This window comes from Cephus cinctus, unplaced genomic scaffold (genome assembly GCF_000341935.2).
Source record: "Cephus cinctus unplaced genomic scaffold, Ccin1 Ccin1_scaffold0404, whole genome shotgun sequence".
Classification (NCBI taxonomy): Eukaryota; Metazoa; Arthropoda; class Insecta; order Hymenoptera; family Cephidae; genus Cephus; species Cephus cinctus.
In genome coordinates this window covers 41,332-55,527 of record NW_014333088.1, presented here as the reverse complement: position 1 = coordinate 55,527, position 14,196 = coordinate 41,332, and the positions used below count along the sequence as shown (strand labels likewise).

At 37.4% G+C, this 14,196-nt stretch overlaps 1 protein-coding gene and 1 long non-coding RNA gene across 5 annotated transcripts; one reads left to right on the top strand and one right to left on the bottom strand.

Moving 5' to 3' along the window:
- Window positions 1-596: 596 nt before the first annotated feature.
- LOC112494312 lies at window positions 597-4,388 on the bottom strand. Of its 4 annotated transcripts, XR_003059594.1 has the most exons (5): window positions 4,226-4,388; window positions 3,609-4,146; window positions 1,941-2,094; window positions 1,130-1,375; window positions 597-1,057 (listed from the first exon to the last, which is right to left on the bottom strand). It is a non-coding gene; the product is annotated as an uncharacterized LOC112494312 (long non-coding RNA). The 4 variants fall into 4 exon arrangements; XR_003059595.1 differs by lacking the exons at window positions 597-1,057; window positions 1,130-1,375 and having other exon boundaries at window positions 1,817-2,094; XR_003059596.1 differs by lacking the exons at window positions 597-1,057; window positions 1,130-1,375; window positions 1,941-2,094 and adding an exon at window positions 3,394-3,411.
- Window positions 4,122-14,090, top strand: LOC107267451 (cyclic AMP response element-binding protein A). The gene is made up of 4 exons (XM_015739202.2): window positions 4,122-4,741; window positions 7,091-7,526; window positions 8,132-9,046; window positions 11,903-14,090. Exons 1-4 carry the CDS (start codon window positions 4,619-4,621, stop codon window positions 12,316-12,318), a joined length of 1,890 nt encoding a protein of 629 aa, XP_015594688.1. The 5' UTR covers window positions 4,122-4,618; the 3' UTR covers window positions 12,319-14,090.
- Window positions 14,091-14,196: the final 106 nt, after the last annotated feature.

Sequence of the window (14,196 nt, the reverse complement as noted above, 5' to 3'; positions counted from 1 at the left end):
ACTCATCTCTGCAAAAAGTCATGAACATGATTATCATGATGGAACTATGCTGAAGCCATTTCAAATGTAGGTATGCTTATTTAAGAAATACCAAAAGAATAAGTACTTAAAAGGTCTGTGAAATTTATTGGACACAATCGAATTACGTCGAGTCCAGAGACTCGGTCGAGTCTCGCGCCAAGTACAGGCAACCCGCCGTACACGGCCCGCCGAGACTCTTTACTCGAAGCATCTCTTGTACCTGTGTTCCCACTCAAATATCTTATCCTCCAAAAAAACACTTACGTGTAAAAAACTACGCCAAGTACAGAAGTGCTGTGTATATCTCTAATAAAAAGTATTGATATCAGATTATTGAAGCCAAGTACATAAGTAACTACATGTTTGCCTGTTATATAATCTAGTACTGGCCTATCATTCTAATTTTATTTTCCAAATGTGCTATAACGTTTTCGCTACTCTTTTACATTGCTACTACTTTCCGTAGTTGATTATGATTCAATGGTTATTTAATAATTAATAAAACTTTAGGTGATTCCTTATCGAGTACTACTTGGCGGGTCCGTGCCAGGAATTCCAAAGTACTTACTTTGAACGTACTAATAGTATCCTAAAACTATATGTTTGTTATTAAGCTTTTGCTCTGTATCACTGGGAATCTTAAGTATTTTTCGTTGATGTTATTTTTCACCAATAGTTTTAAAAATATTGTACTACTGATTTCTAAGTGAGAATTTCTCTCTTCCAACGACACTACTCTAGCCGAATCCTCAATTTTGGTGTAAATCAGAAGAGTTGGGTTTGCGCGAATCGACCGTACGTAAGAGAGCGACAGCTTCTGCACTTCCTTGCGCCCACCTTTACGACATTCCCACAATCCCGTTGTCCTTTTACTAAGGCCACGTAATGTCCGATGCTCGACGTTCTAGATCGGCCACGGGTCTCGTGAATCGTCGTTGGTGTGTTTTGTTCCACGAGATATTTTCATCTTTCCATGAGAAGATGTGGCTCCAGTAACCCTAGTCCATTTGAAGTAAAACTCACAAGTTTACGGATTCTACGGAAAAAAATCACTGCTGGATGAGGTCGCCCCTCGTTTCGGGAGCTTCAGCTGTCCTGATGATCTTACGTGGAATCACAATAATGCGCTTCACCCTCGTAGAACTGTCCTGCAGATCCACAGTGGTGTCGCAGTCGCACGCCGCGCGCGACGATGCTGCTTTAATCATTTTTTGGTAGAAGACAACCGACTCAGGATGCCAGTCGCGTCGGTGACAGCCGACTGATATGCGACACTCAGGCGACCGTTATGTCGCTCGCAAAGAACAAATGCATCGTTTCTTAAGAATCATCGCCCATTGTGACGGTCGATCACCTGCAGCAAGACAGAGCTACTGAGCACTTGTGTTCTGCATCGACATACACGCTCACGACGCAAAATCCTATTGCTGCGGAAGAATTGATTATTGAGATAAAGAGTGGATCAGCAATTTGGAACGCTGCTGTCCAAGAATATAGTAACGAATGATATAGCGATTTAGAGTCCTTTTGCAGATCTTTTGATCCAAGGAATACATGTTTCGGTTCGTTGTTTATTCAGAAATTAGTAGTTTAGGGGATCCTACGGAGTGTATATCTTGATACTGGTAACACTGTTCGATCGTAGCGCTTAAAGCGGTAGCTCCAGTAAACTCTACCGTTCCTCGCTAAGATCATCTATTCTCCAAAAATGGACGAGGCATTTTCTGGACCTGTGTATCAGACCGTAGTTTTCGAAATACGTTTCGAATGACAGCATGGATGAGATACAACTCTGTTGTGGTATTTAATGGATTTATTGCGATATATTATGTTCGATTTCTTTTCAGTTTCAGTTGGTTTTTGATCTTGAATTAGGACATAGCATTCACATTCAAACTAGAATTCAGCGGGACTTTTACCTAGTGAACTTGTTCCAGTCTGATTTATGGTGAAAACTGCATAGATCCTAGTTGCAACAGCTGCAGCCCACAAGTTTTCATTGGAGTCTCGCACATGTATAGCAGATAGGGCTGATTCAACAACTGTACGCATTTCCCTTTCAATTCTTCCGTTCTGTTGAGATGTAAAAACGTTTCATCGGTATTTGGTATAAAAGAATCCAAGTTCTGTAAAAGCTTTTTGAACTCAGTGCCATTATCTGATCTTAGATACTTTTTTTGCTGTTGATTTGATTTTCTACCATCTTCATAAACACATGGAGTTTAGAGGCTGCTTCGTCTTTCGTGTTCAAGAAATAAACTTTTCGAAAATCCCCAGAAATCATTTTTAAATATCAAAAAATATTTGGCTCCTCCTAGAGACCTAATGTTCATTTCACAAAAAAACGACGTGAATTAAATCTAAAGGATCTTCGGCAACTTTCGAATTTTTGGGGTGAGAAATATGATGCTGCTTTCTATAAGCGCATTCTGAACAAGCACAATCGTTCCAGTCAGTGACAATGCTTGACATCCAGTCCAATGACATGCTTGATGCCACTTCTATTTAAAATATCTCTGACATACTTAACATTCTCATGAGCAAATCTTTTGTACAAAGTTTTAATAGAAACAGTTAATAGATGTTTTTCAGATTTTTCTTGAAGAAATATCATTCTTTATAAGTTTCCGTCTCGCTTAGCGATTGCGATAACTTCACCTTCATCGAAAGTTTTAAAAATCGATTCATTTGCATTTGCAATCTTCAATTAATAAAAATTATCTTTTAAAACAATTTTATATCACACTTTACCATTGACAGCTTTTAGTACTATATTGCTTATTTAAATTCCTTTTAATGTAATAGCATCACAAATCTTAACCATCATAGGCTCTTAAAATGTAACAAAATGTATCAGCCATTCCTCACGAGAATTCATATTGCAATATAGTAGCACAGTTTTGATATCACGAATCATTGCAATCATCCTTTGAATTGATGTGATTTATATTTGCAGTCGATAGACCAAAAGTAATCAACATGCAATGATTTGACTTTTTAGAATCATTCTTTTCTAACTTGTCACTTCTCTAGTTGTTATTTTCAATAGAATATTCTTTTAAACAATCTTGTACTTGGAAAATGGTTGTTTCTTACAATATTCAAAACATTCAGCAGATAAATTACCAGACAATTGTGATTGCTCTTTGTGATTGTGCTTTTCCAAATTTTGTGCCTTGTTTTGATATGAGAGCATTTTAAGAAATAGATTCATTTGACTGCTTACTCTGTTAATTTACTCCCAATTGCAGATATTCAAATAATGTACTCAGATTTCGCCAGTAACATTAATGTTCTCCGAGGCAGTACGAAAATGATAAAGTGTAAGTGGCAACATTCCTTAAATAATGGTCATAACCCAGCTCTCTTCCACCTCTTTACCTTCAGTAGCTAAATCTTTAGCACATTATTGAATTATCATGTAATTTTCAACTAAATTATTAGTATCACACTTAAAATTAAAAAAACTGTCTTTGTAAACCTTTAACTGTGAGATCAGACTTTTTATCATACAATATTTCTAATTTATTAAGTATCTGACATGCTGACAAGCAATTTACAATTTTCTTTGTAATATTACCACTTACATTTAAACCTGTAAAAATTTGAATCTCAAGATCTTGTTTAATCCACGTTTTAATTGCCTTACTAGTATTAGGTTCTTCAGGTTTTAATTGTACTCCAGCTGCTACAGACCTTGTAATTTAATGTTTAATTCAATTCAAACCTCTAGGAGACATAATTTACGTTTTCTTGCGAATCCTCAGACATTGTCTCAATTTGCAATTTGGTCGAATCCACAGCGGGCAGCGAACAGTAGGACAGTGACCAATGAGCAAAAACCTTTGAGTTTGAGTTATGTCATCAATAGCTCGATGCTCTTTCCCTATTGGTCGTTGCTTTGCTGCTTGATGCCTGCTGCCTTTGGTGTGCAGGCCCATTATTCGAATAACTCATATCTCGAAGCGCATGTGCGTCTGACACTGCACAACGTCTATTGACTGCCGTAAGATCAACCAATGAGCGTTGTCCATGTAGCCTCACGGGTAGTGACGTAATTAATGCCACGCTGGCAGTCATGTAGTACGGAACCATTTCCGAACTGTTAATGTTCGCGAAGTCTGCCTGGTTAAAACATTGAAAGTATTACGACGTGTCGTGTAGTGTTATTATTGATTATATACGTAATATTAGGCATTATTACAGTGTGTAAAAAGTCGGTCAGAACTTTCTTCCTTTTAACATTACCGATGATGCTAGTGAAACGTATAAAGCGGCAGGTTTTTCTGCCGGATTAGGGCGTAGACGATCCAAGGCATTTTCTATGCCTAACGTGCTGCGGCGTGTCGTGTGTAACCGAAGAGTGCTGACACTTAACGAAGCGGGCCGAAGGTAGTCGAAGGCTGGCGAACCCGTACCAAGGGGTACTGGGGTTACCGAAAACTACCGAAGAATCCCGAGCGGAGATAAATTAGAGCGCCGAGCCTTCAGTTCGGTCTAAACGCCGGTCGGTGTTGGATGTTTGGTATTATACCAATAAGTGAATGTGCGGTTGTTTGATAAATCGTGTCAGTGCGTCGGAATAAATCCGAGAAAAATGTCTGTGTCTTCGGACATGAGTTTGATGGAACTTTTGTTCGATAGAGAAGATCCTCTATTGAAGGATTCCATTAAGGAGGAGGCTCTGATGGAGGAGAGCTGTCGAGATGACGCTATCGTTGTAAGTATTGCTCACCCGTTCTCATCCATCATTCACTTGATGCTACAAGGCTCTACTACAAACAGAATAGTATGATAAGCCGCCCGGGCATCAAGCCTTTCATGCGACACAATTTCTCGTGGAAATATTGCTTATCTGGTATCGCATTAATTTACTGGCGCGCCGTTCGAAGCGATGCGCGAGCTTAATCGGATAATGGGGTAAATCTGGGACGTTGGAATACCTAGGATACCTCGAAATATCGTAACACTAGAATACGCTGCTTACTGTTAAAAATAAGAAGACGAGGGTATTTTGCGAAACGTCGAAACTATTTTCTGTCTTTGGTATCGTAACCGGCATTGAACAGTTTGTTTAGGTAAGTTTGAGAGGCGTGTACTATGACATTTTCAAAAGTAATTAATATTCGTACAAGTAATATAATCGCTATTGAACAATGTTTAATGATTACTGATACTAGTCAAAATTACTTTTAGTACTTTTTATTATTGAAATCGAAAGATTTTATTAACATATGGTATTGCATACCGCGTGGTGAACATGCCAACGCAGCGCCATTTTGTTTCATAATTTACATAGATTTTTAAAGACAATTGCAAATCACATGAAAATTAACAATATATAATAAACTAACAATGAACCAACACTTGTCAATTTATGCATATGAATTATTAAATATTTTCTGATATGTCGAACGTTTTTAAAAAAGATCTCATAGTTAGCGTAGTGGACCATAATGTTAAAAGATATTAATTTTTCCTTAAACTTGTAACTTCTTTCACATTTGACACGAGAAAGTTAGCAACAGGAATTTCAACTATATGAAAATCTTAGTTACTTCGTGGACATACGGGAAGCATGGCGCACGTGCCCGTATACCATACGGCCACCGCTCATTTATCCAAATCTACCGAATGGATTCATTCAGCATACAATTCTAAAGTCTATTAAACCGCGCAATTTGAATATAACTATTTCGAAGCATAAACAAATATGATGGGATGGAAAAATAAGACTAGAAACTACATCATTTTTTTTGTAGAAATAACAATTCGCTAACAATAAGAAATCCATTCTGTTATATATGTGTGTCTTTCATTAATTTCACGGCTAAACTGCAGAATACGACTCCTTCAAGTTAGCTGTGGTTTGTTTAGTTTTTTAAATGTAACCCATCAAGAAGGAGTGGTATTCTGCATTTTTACCCAAGTTAAAATTATTAAAATATTATTAATGTGTGATGGTACATCCCCTCATTCTTCTGATAAATATTTGTATAAGACTTAAGTAATCTTAATGGAAAATTTGTATCGATGTAAGATATACATGGGATTTCCCTATTAAAAAAGAAATTAAAGTATTTTCAAGGGAAACACGATAATCTAATGCGTCAGGACTCTCTCGGTTTTACGAACCCAAGTACGAAACGTTTACAGTAGTCTGACGCACGATTCTTGGAGAATGGCAAATACCGTTATATTGCGGGATCGATGCCGAGCGGAACGCCAAACTCAATTTTCTTTTGCGTTTCATTTATATCTCGAGAGCAGTCCGTCGTGCTGGTCGATATGAATTTTACAGTTTTAAGAAAAAAGCATAGTTTTTAAAACTTTTATCGGATAAATTAACTGTAGCTTCTGGCATTTGGCTCTCTAGTGAGGGCTTAATGCCACCAAGGCGCGGGGAAAAGATCTGTAGCTTGAATCTGGAAATGCCAGATTTTTCTTCCGACTATAGTATTTCATCGACGACTACCGTAATTGAGGTTCTTAATGATCCTTATGCCCCCTAATTACTTTTAGTCTTTAATTAGATATTCATTATAGTTTTATTTTACAATCCGCATAACTAATTTCAGTCTCACCGTTAAAAGGTAGTCATAGACCCTTAATGGTTGTATACCTATATTTTGGAGTATTCTGGATCTATTATATTTGCATAGATCGTTAGCCTCAAAATGAGATCTATTATAATAATTAAGTACTACAATTAGGATAAAGTTAGATTGATATACTCGTACTTTTAATTATGGTTAGCTCTATGAGAGGTATGCGAGTTTAAAGAATTTTAGATATTGAATGCATATGGAAATATATACAAATTTTGCTAAATCTTGTATATTCAACATTTATGAATAAATTATTGAATTTCTTAAAATTCATGCAATTTAGTTATAGAATATAATTATTGCAAGAATGAGTTAGTGATTTTCATAAAAGAACAACAAAGACGATAGGGATCTAAATATACAAATGTTCATACAAACTATATTGCTTAGAGAGAATTGTGTAATAAAATTCATATATAATTAACCTACAACAATTAATACTACTTGGTTGCCAATTACAGACAGAAGAATGGCCCACGAATCCTGATGACTTCCTGGATTCCATTTTTAAGCTGGATAATCAATTCAGCCTCATTGACAACAATGAACTCGAAGCTATACCATCTTCATCCTCTGACAGTGGACTATCCAGCGCTCTAAGTTTGTCATGCGAACAACAACTGAGTCCTTTACTCACAATAGAAGAGGACCAGATGGAATTTGCAGAATCAGAGATTAGCAGTCCCCAAAACTTTGTTGACTTCGACAGTCTTGGCAGTCCGAATCAATCCTTAACAAGTATGGACAGCCCTGTCAGATCTGTTTTCAGCAGCAATATGGGTTCGCCAATTATTGAGGATAATATCGACGAGATGGAGTTTCAGCCAACTGTTGTTGGCTTAGTTAACACCAATGAGCCTTTGGTTAACCAGGAGTCACAACAGCACATTAAGTTCAGTAAGTGTCCATCACGTGGATCAGATGGCTTGTAGCCTAGAGAGGTCGCTCTTGAATATCTATACTTTGGTTTAGGAATATATAAGTCTAATTGCCCCGATGACGTCACGATTGATTTAGACCTCAGAAAATGGAACGTGAACTTTTGATTCTTAAAATATGGCCTGTGTTCACGTTAGGATTCAAGGAGTGCTTGAATAGATATAAATAGAGCTTGCTAGTTGTTTAAAGTCGCAAAAATGTATTCTACGCCTGGCTGCCGTTCACGTAGAAGCTCAAAAGTTAATCAGTAATATGTAAATAAAAATCGAAGAAAACAGAATACTGTTAACGGGCTTATTGAAATTTATCAATAATTTATCTGCAAAGACAGGAAATTCTTGATACGCCAAATATTCTCACATTTTAGTCTGTTGTTTCCTAAATGTCTCATTAGTTTTGCGTATTGGAATGTGTGAATTGTTTCTCCGGGCTGATAAATATTTCTTATTAAAACCACATGTTACTCGCGTCATATATTATACAAGATGCAATTATCCTCATAGTTACATGTGTTGAAGTAGGTGATGATGAGTGTAACGCATGTTTATTTCTTATGAATTCAGATGTCACATCAAAGCCAGCACAAGTACAAACACCATCGGCACAGGAAGCCACTTTGAACCTACGTAATCTGACATGCAACGGGAAGCGAAATATTAGACAACTGATTCGTGTGACTCCAGTCGGCTCAGGCAATCCGAGATCAATCTTGCTGCCTGTCAGCTTGAAGGACATGAAGGAGGTTAGAACGATAAAAATCATCAACGCGTCGCAGGCACGAAATCTTAAAGGTTTTAAGATCAACCATGGTAGCGTAATCGGGAAGTCACTTTCTGCGAGTCATCCGCAGCAGCAAACTCATCTCGCTGGCAATGTACCAGGCGCGATACGCTGTCGTAGTTCACTGCAGTCATTCGACATCGTCTCTGAACAGATTGGTATTAAACAGCAGGATGATTCTGGGAGCGAGAAGGGCGGCAATTCCAGCGACGAGGTGTCTGAAACCGATTCGCCTTATCCTAGACTGAAATTGAATTCTGAAGAGAAGAGGTTACTCCAGAAGGAGGGTATCACGTTGCCCAGTCACTATCCACTGACAAAACATGAAGAACGCGAACTCAAGAGGATCAGACGTAAGATCCGCAACAAGATTTCTGCTCAAGATTCGCGTAAACGGAAAAAGGAATACGTTGATGGCCTTGAGGATAGGGTCAAACAGTGCACTGAGGAGAATATGACGTTATTAAAGAGGATCAAGGCACTTCAGACACAAAATCAGAGTCTTGCCGGTCAACTCAAACGACTTCAGGCTCTCATACAAAAAGGGAATAAAAGTGCTCAGCCTGCCACCTGTCTAATGGTTCTCTTACTGTCACTCGCACTCGTCGCTGTGCCTAACCTTCGACCTCATTCTGGATCCAACAGTAATGACCTCGCACAGGATCAGGAACAGCCCGAGAAGATGCCTCCGTTAGCAGGTCAGTTGATTTATATGGTTTCTTTTCTTGAAATTGCACAAATTTTGGTTTATTAATAATATGACCTTATTGGAGTTCAGAAAATTTCGTAAATTCTTCCTAACTATATAAATGAGAGAGTCTTAATATTTGTTAAGCTACTGATTTAAATTTCGAAGTTTACTACGTCTTTATACGAAATAACTTAAATTCGAAACCTTTCGACTTCAGCAGAACATTAGTTGATCATCAGTTATTAGGCCCCTTTCACTTTTATAATATTCAGCGACCTCAGTGACGTATAATTTCTAGTTGGACGTAGACCTCATTTGAACCAAGTGTAGTATTTACTCTGTGCGGCACTAATTTAACTAAGCGGCACAAGGTCAAAATTTGAAAATGAGATTAAACTGCACAGACGCATTCTGATAAGCGACTGGATAATAAGATTTAGAGTCCGAACATACGGAACCAGTCCAGGTCGGTCTCGGACATTGAACCCGTTAGTTTGTGAAAGGCTTCACACTTCTTATAATACCATCTCTCGTTGCACTGAGTTTTAATACTCTGACCATAACATAACCGAACTCGGTACCATCCATCCATTCTTCTCCATATCATTATTATTCTTTTTGCATTGAATTTCTTGTTACGGTTCTTCATGCTTCGTTGCAGGAAGATCGGTCGTTCGGTTCAGTCAACCGAGCAACTTGAAAGTCTTGATCAGTGAAAGAGAATGAAGAAAAGGGGAAAAAATGTTAGATTTCACCTTTCCAACTAATAAATGGAAGGAAAATTCAGTGATTAATTTTTATAGTTTTGGAAGCTACAGCTGTGCGCCGTGCAAATAATAACGTGATTTCCGTTATCATCAAGGTCCTTTAGATACTTCGTAGCATACGTATCTATACACGTGTAGCACAAATAATATAGGAATTTGGGAAGACAAATATTTATGTAATTTTAACAAGGAAAATGATTAGATAATTATTTGGAAATACGAGAAAAGTGGCTTTGGAGAAACCGAAAAGTCAAAGTCAAAACTTGAAAACTTGAACAAAATTCTTTCACAATTTTCTGAAATGACAATTCTATATATGACTGAAAGAAACTGTTCGTCAGCCGAACACAACGATAGTTCAGGAGCACATATTTTTGAACTTGATTTATAAGCGTATTTCGTTATTCCTCCACAAGGGCTAACTACGCGGCAAATTCTTTCTTTAGTGCAAGTTCGGCTATTTTTGCTTGCCATGCAACTACACGTGACGGCCGCGCATTTTTTCAACTTGTACGTGTCTTCGAAATTGCGTGACGCAACAAGTGGAATCAAGTAATTCGATGCGCAGTTATATTTATCATTGCGAGTAACTAGAAAATATTAGAGGAATCGAGTTCATGTAAAATATCAAAATTTTTCAGAAATTCCAGAATAATCTACCAAGGTTCTGTATTTGTTAAAAAAAAACAATATAAGATGCTAGAGACGCTGATTCTTCACTTTCTTATCATCGACCTACGATAAGATATCAATCTCTTGAAAATTGAAAATAACCACTGAAGAGAAGATATTCGAAATTTTAACACAATTCGAACAATAATATTTTATCAAATAAATACGTAAAGTACTAGCGTTAAGATCCGACATTCTTATTTCCGACGTATCTGACTAGCATGTATTTCAAAGCAGACAAATTCTAACGGTACTAAATGACGAACTTAACTACCAGCTAGATGCTCGTGCTTGGTCACAATTCCCATGAAAAAGTTTATAATCTGCAATTTTTGACATCCACTGCCTGATCTTACTATGAAAAGCAACGAATCTGGATCACGTCCAAAACCAGCAACATAAGAGCATAAAAACTGGTTTCACCACTTTCCACAAGATGGCCGTATCACAATCTCACGATAGAGAACAGTCCTCCCGGTGGCTTTCTTTATCTCTGATACTTTGACCTCAATGCTCACTAGAGAAGGATCTCCTATGCTACACAGATAACTAGTAATAATTTTACGCTCTACTGTCAGGGCCAAAAAGCTATGTGCTTCGATATGACAAGTGATAACAGTATTTAATCATTTGAGTGCCTCGGGTCGCTGTAGAAATCCGATGAAAAAGTGCCAAGCGGCACGAACGCACTTCCCTCGTTTCATATCGAACAATACCAAACTATTTGACATAGAACGAGAGCAGCGCCACCGCGCCGCGTCCCACTCAAACTGCTAGTAACGACCTGTACGTTAAGTTTCAAGTTTTTCCCACGAGTTTGGAATCTTTGGAGGAATTGTCATTGGCCAAACTAATGGTGTAGTTCAAAGTCGTTAGCGCTTACCAGAGCTGATTCGTGTCCGTTATTAGCATTCACACGAGGATATGAGTGAAAAATAAACGTGGAACGTGTTGCGTGCGTGTACAGTAACCGTGGCCGGTTTTGGTAATCACTCGCCGCGTTCAGGTATCGTTGGAACTCTATGCCAATGACCTTTAGGAAGGAACCCCGCCCTATAGGGACAGCTAAACCCTACAACCTGTTGCTGCGTCATCGTCGTGAACAAAGATCAGGACGAGGTCTATCTGGATATGAATTAGCGTCCAAGTAATACTGTCGTGATGCAATTACCAGGCTTGCAATTAAGAAAGAAGCTTGCAATGATGCAATTACTTGATCCATATCATTATGCAATTACTCATTCTCAGTAATATCCAAAATGGAATTCCAATAACTCTCGAATTACAGCTATATCTAGGTCACTGAAAATCATCGTAAGACACTCGCGTGTTACATGCAATTCTGTATAACGAGTCTAACTCATTTTGTATACAGTTATGGTATTATATATAAACTGATTTTCTGAACTTGCACCGTCTTTAAGGTCGTTCCCGAAGCTTGCTGTTCACCAAGCAGCTGATGGATGAAGAACTTCAACAGTACGGCGAAGAGTTGCTACAGGAAGTTGAAGGTTTATTGGATCATGACTACAGTCCAGTTGTGCAAGTGCCGCCTCACAAACGTGCACGCTATGAAGTTGAACCGGGACCGAAGTATAGCCCGAGTTCAGATCACGTGGGTGGGACGCTTCTTGGCCTCAAAACTGAACGGAACTATATAGAACCGCCGTTGGACGATGTATGGCCTCCACCACCACCGCCAGAACCGCCAACAATTGGTAAAAATGGGCTAAAAACAGTGGATAAGTTAGAAGCCCTCACGAACGAACTCAAGATTAATATTTCGGATGCTGACGGGACCAGGACGGTTCTGCTTAAAGTTCCAAATAGCGAACAGTGAGTTTCTTACCGAAAGTTAAATTCGATATTTTTGTCTAGGGTGGCGGAATTGAACGTTTTACTTGTGTGTGCTGCTGGAGTGAATTTTTCTTGAAATTTTAGTTCCCAGCCGACTAGATTCGGTTTTTTATTCCGAATTGGGAATTTTTAACGGCTGATCTCTGACAGTTTTATGATGGGAGTGAATGAGGAAAAAAATGTACATATTACTCGTAGATTAAGTATCACTCGGAAACGGTAATAATAACAACGAGCAAGCTGTCATCGTACTGTTATTATCAATGCAATTTTAAATACAATTATGAATTTTATTCGTGTATAATTTATATCCATAGTTAGTATGCGCAGAGTTGATTAAAGAAGAGGAGGAGTATACAGAGATATATAAGATGTATGCACATATATCTACACGAAGTGTATATTATATGAAGTTGCTGTAGGAGGAGATCCTAATTTTTTTTCCTATTAATTACGGTCAAACCGACTTGTATATCTTCGTGTAAATATATCGACTTACATAAATTTTTAATGTATGTTAATGTAGTTGGTAAGTCACTGAGCGAGATTGAAAAGAGACAAGCAACAATGCCTTAGCGAATGCAAATGCGTTATAAATGTTTTTCGTAAGCGTATATAGGTATATATAATAGTACATGAAAAAAGAAATACAATTAACGTTTTGCAAATCTGAAAATAATGTACGACTACAACTGTCTCATTGCTTTGTGTTGATTTGTAATATCGTATTATATCGTGACATGTTTAAGAGGATATAAAACGCGATTTTGAAGTAAAGAGAGATATAAACGAAAAATTATAAAGATAAGGGAAAGCACCAGAAAAAAGCAAAAAGTGAAATCACGAAAAGAATGCCAGAATAAATGGTGAAAGTGTATTCTTACGGATTGAGACTGTATTAATCATCGAAACGCGAATATTCATACTTAAGATTTTCGTTATTTTACAATTCGTTGTTTTAAGATTGACGAGGAGGATCATTATTTTTCTATTATATTAAAAGAATTTTCCATTCCTCTCGCCTCATGTCTAATACCCAATTTGTGAAATGTACACCTATTTGTAAATAAATATACGTCGCATACATGTACACATATATACATAGATATTGCATATTGTAATAGATAAATTGATATTCGCCACTGAACGGTGAGTGCTTATGAAAAATGGTTGAAATGAGATATATATATATATATGGGGTGAGTTTTCCTAGACTTCGAATCTGGGAGGAACCCTCGTATGTGTTAGGCGTCCTATTCTTTAATCAAATTACCTCCGCCCTCTGGTTAATGTGAAATTAACACGAAAATTTGAATGACTCTGTAAGCGAGGCATTGATGAGATTTTATAGTCGGTTGTTGACAGAGAACTGAGTGAACTATTTGAATAGAAAATTGTCGTGTGGATCAGTATCCTGACATGTTTATAATATCATATCAAGCACACCTTGTCTGTAGGTGGGGGTAATCTGTTTAAAAAATAATGTCGTTTTATAGATACGGAGGCTCCTATCAGATGAAATATTTACATGAAACATGAGAAAAAGTTTTACATCACGTTCTATACCGTAATTCTATAGTGTATAGGTCATATGGTCGTAATTATACATTCCTATTAGCGACAATTTAACAAAAATAGAGTAGCATCTATTTTTGCACATATTAGCCGGAAGAGGATGACGGTGTTCTAAGTCTATAATTCTAATTCAGAGATAGATAAAACGTGTAGAGATATTGAATAAAGGTTATAACGGATGTTTCGGTTTATTTTTACTGTCATTTCCCTCTTATTGATTTTCATTAGAAATTCTTTTTTCTCTTTGCATAAGGCGGAACTGTTAAATATATATTTGAATTTGAAA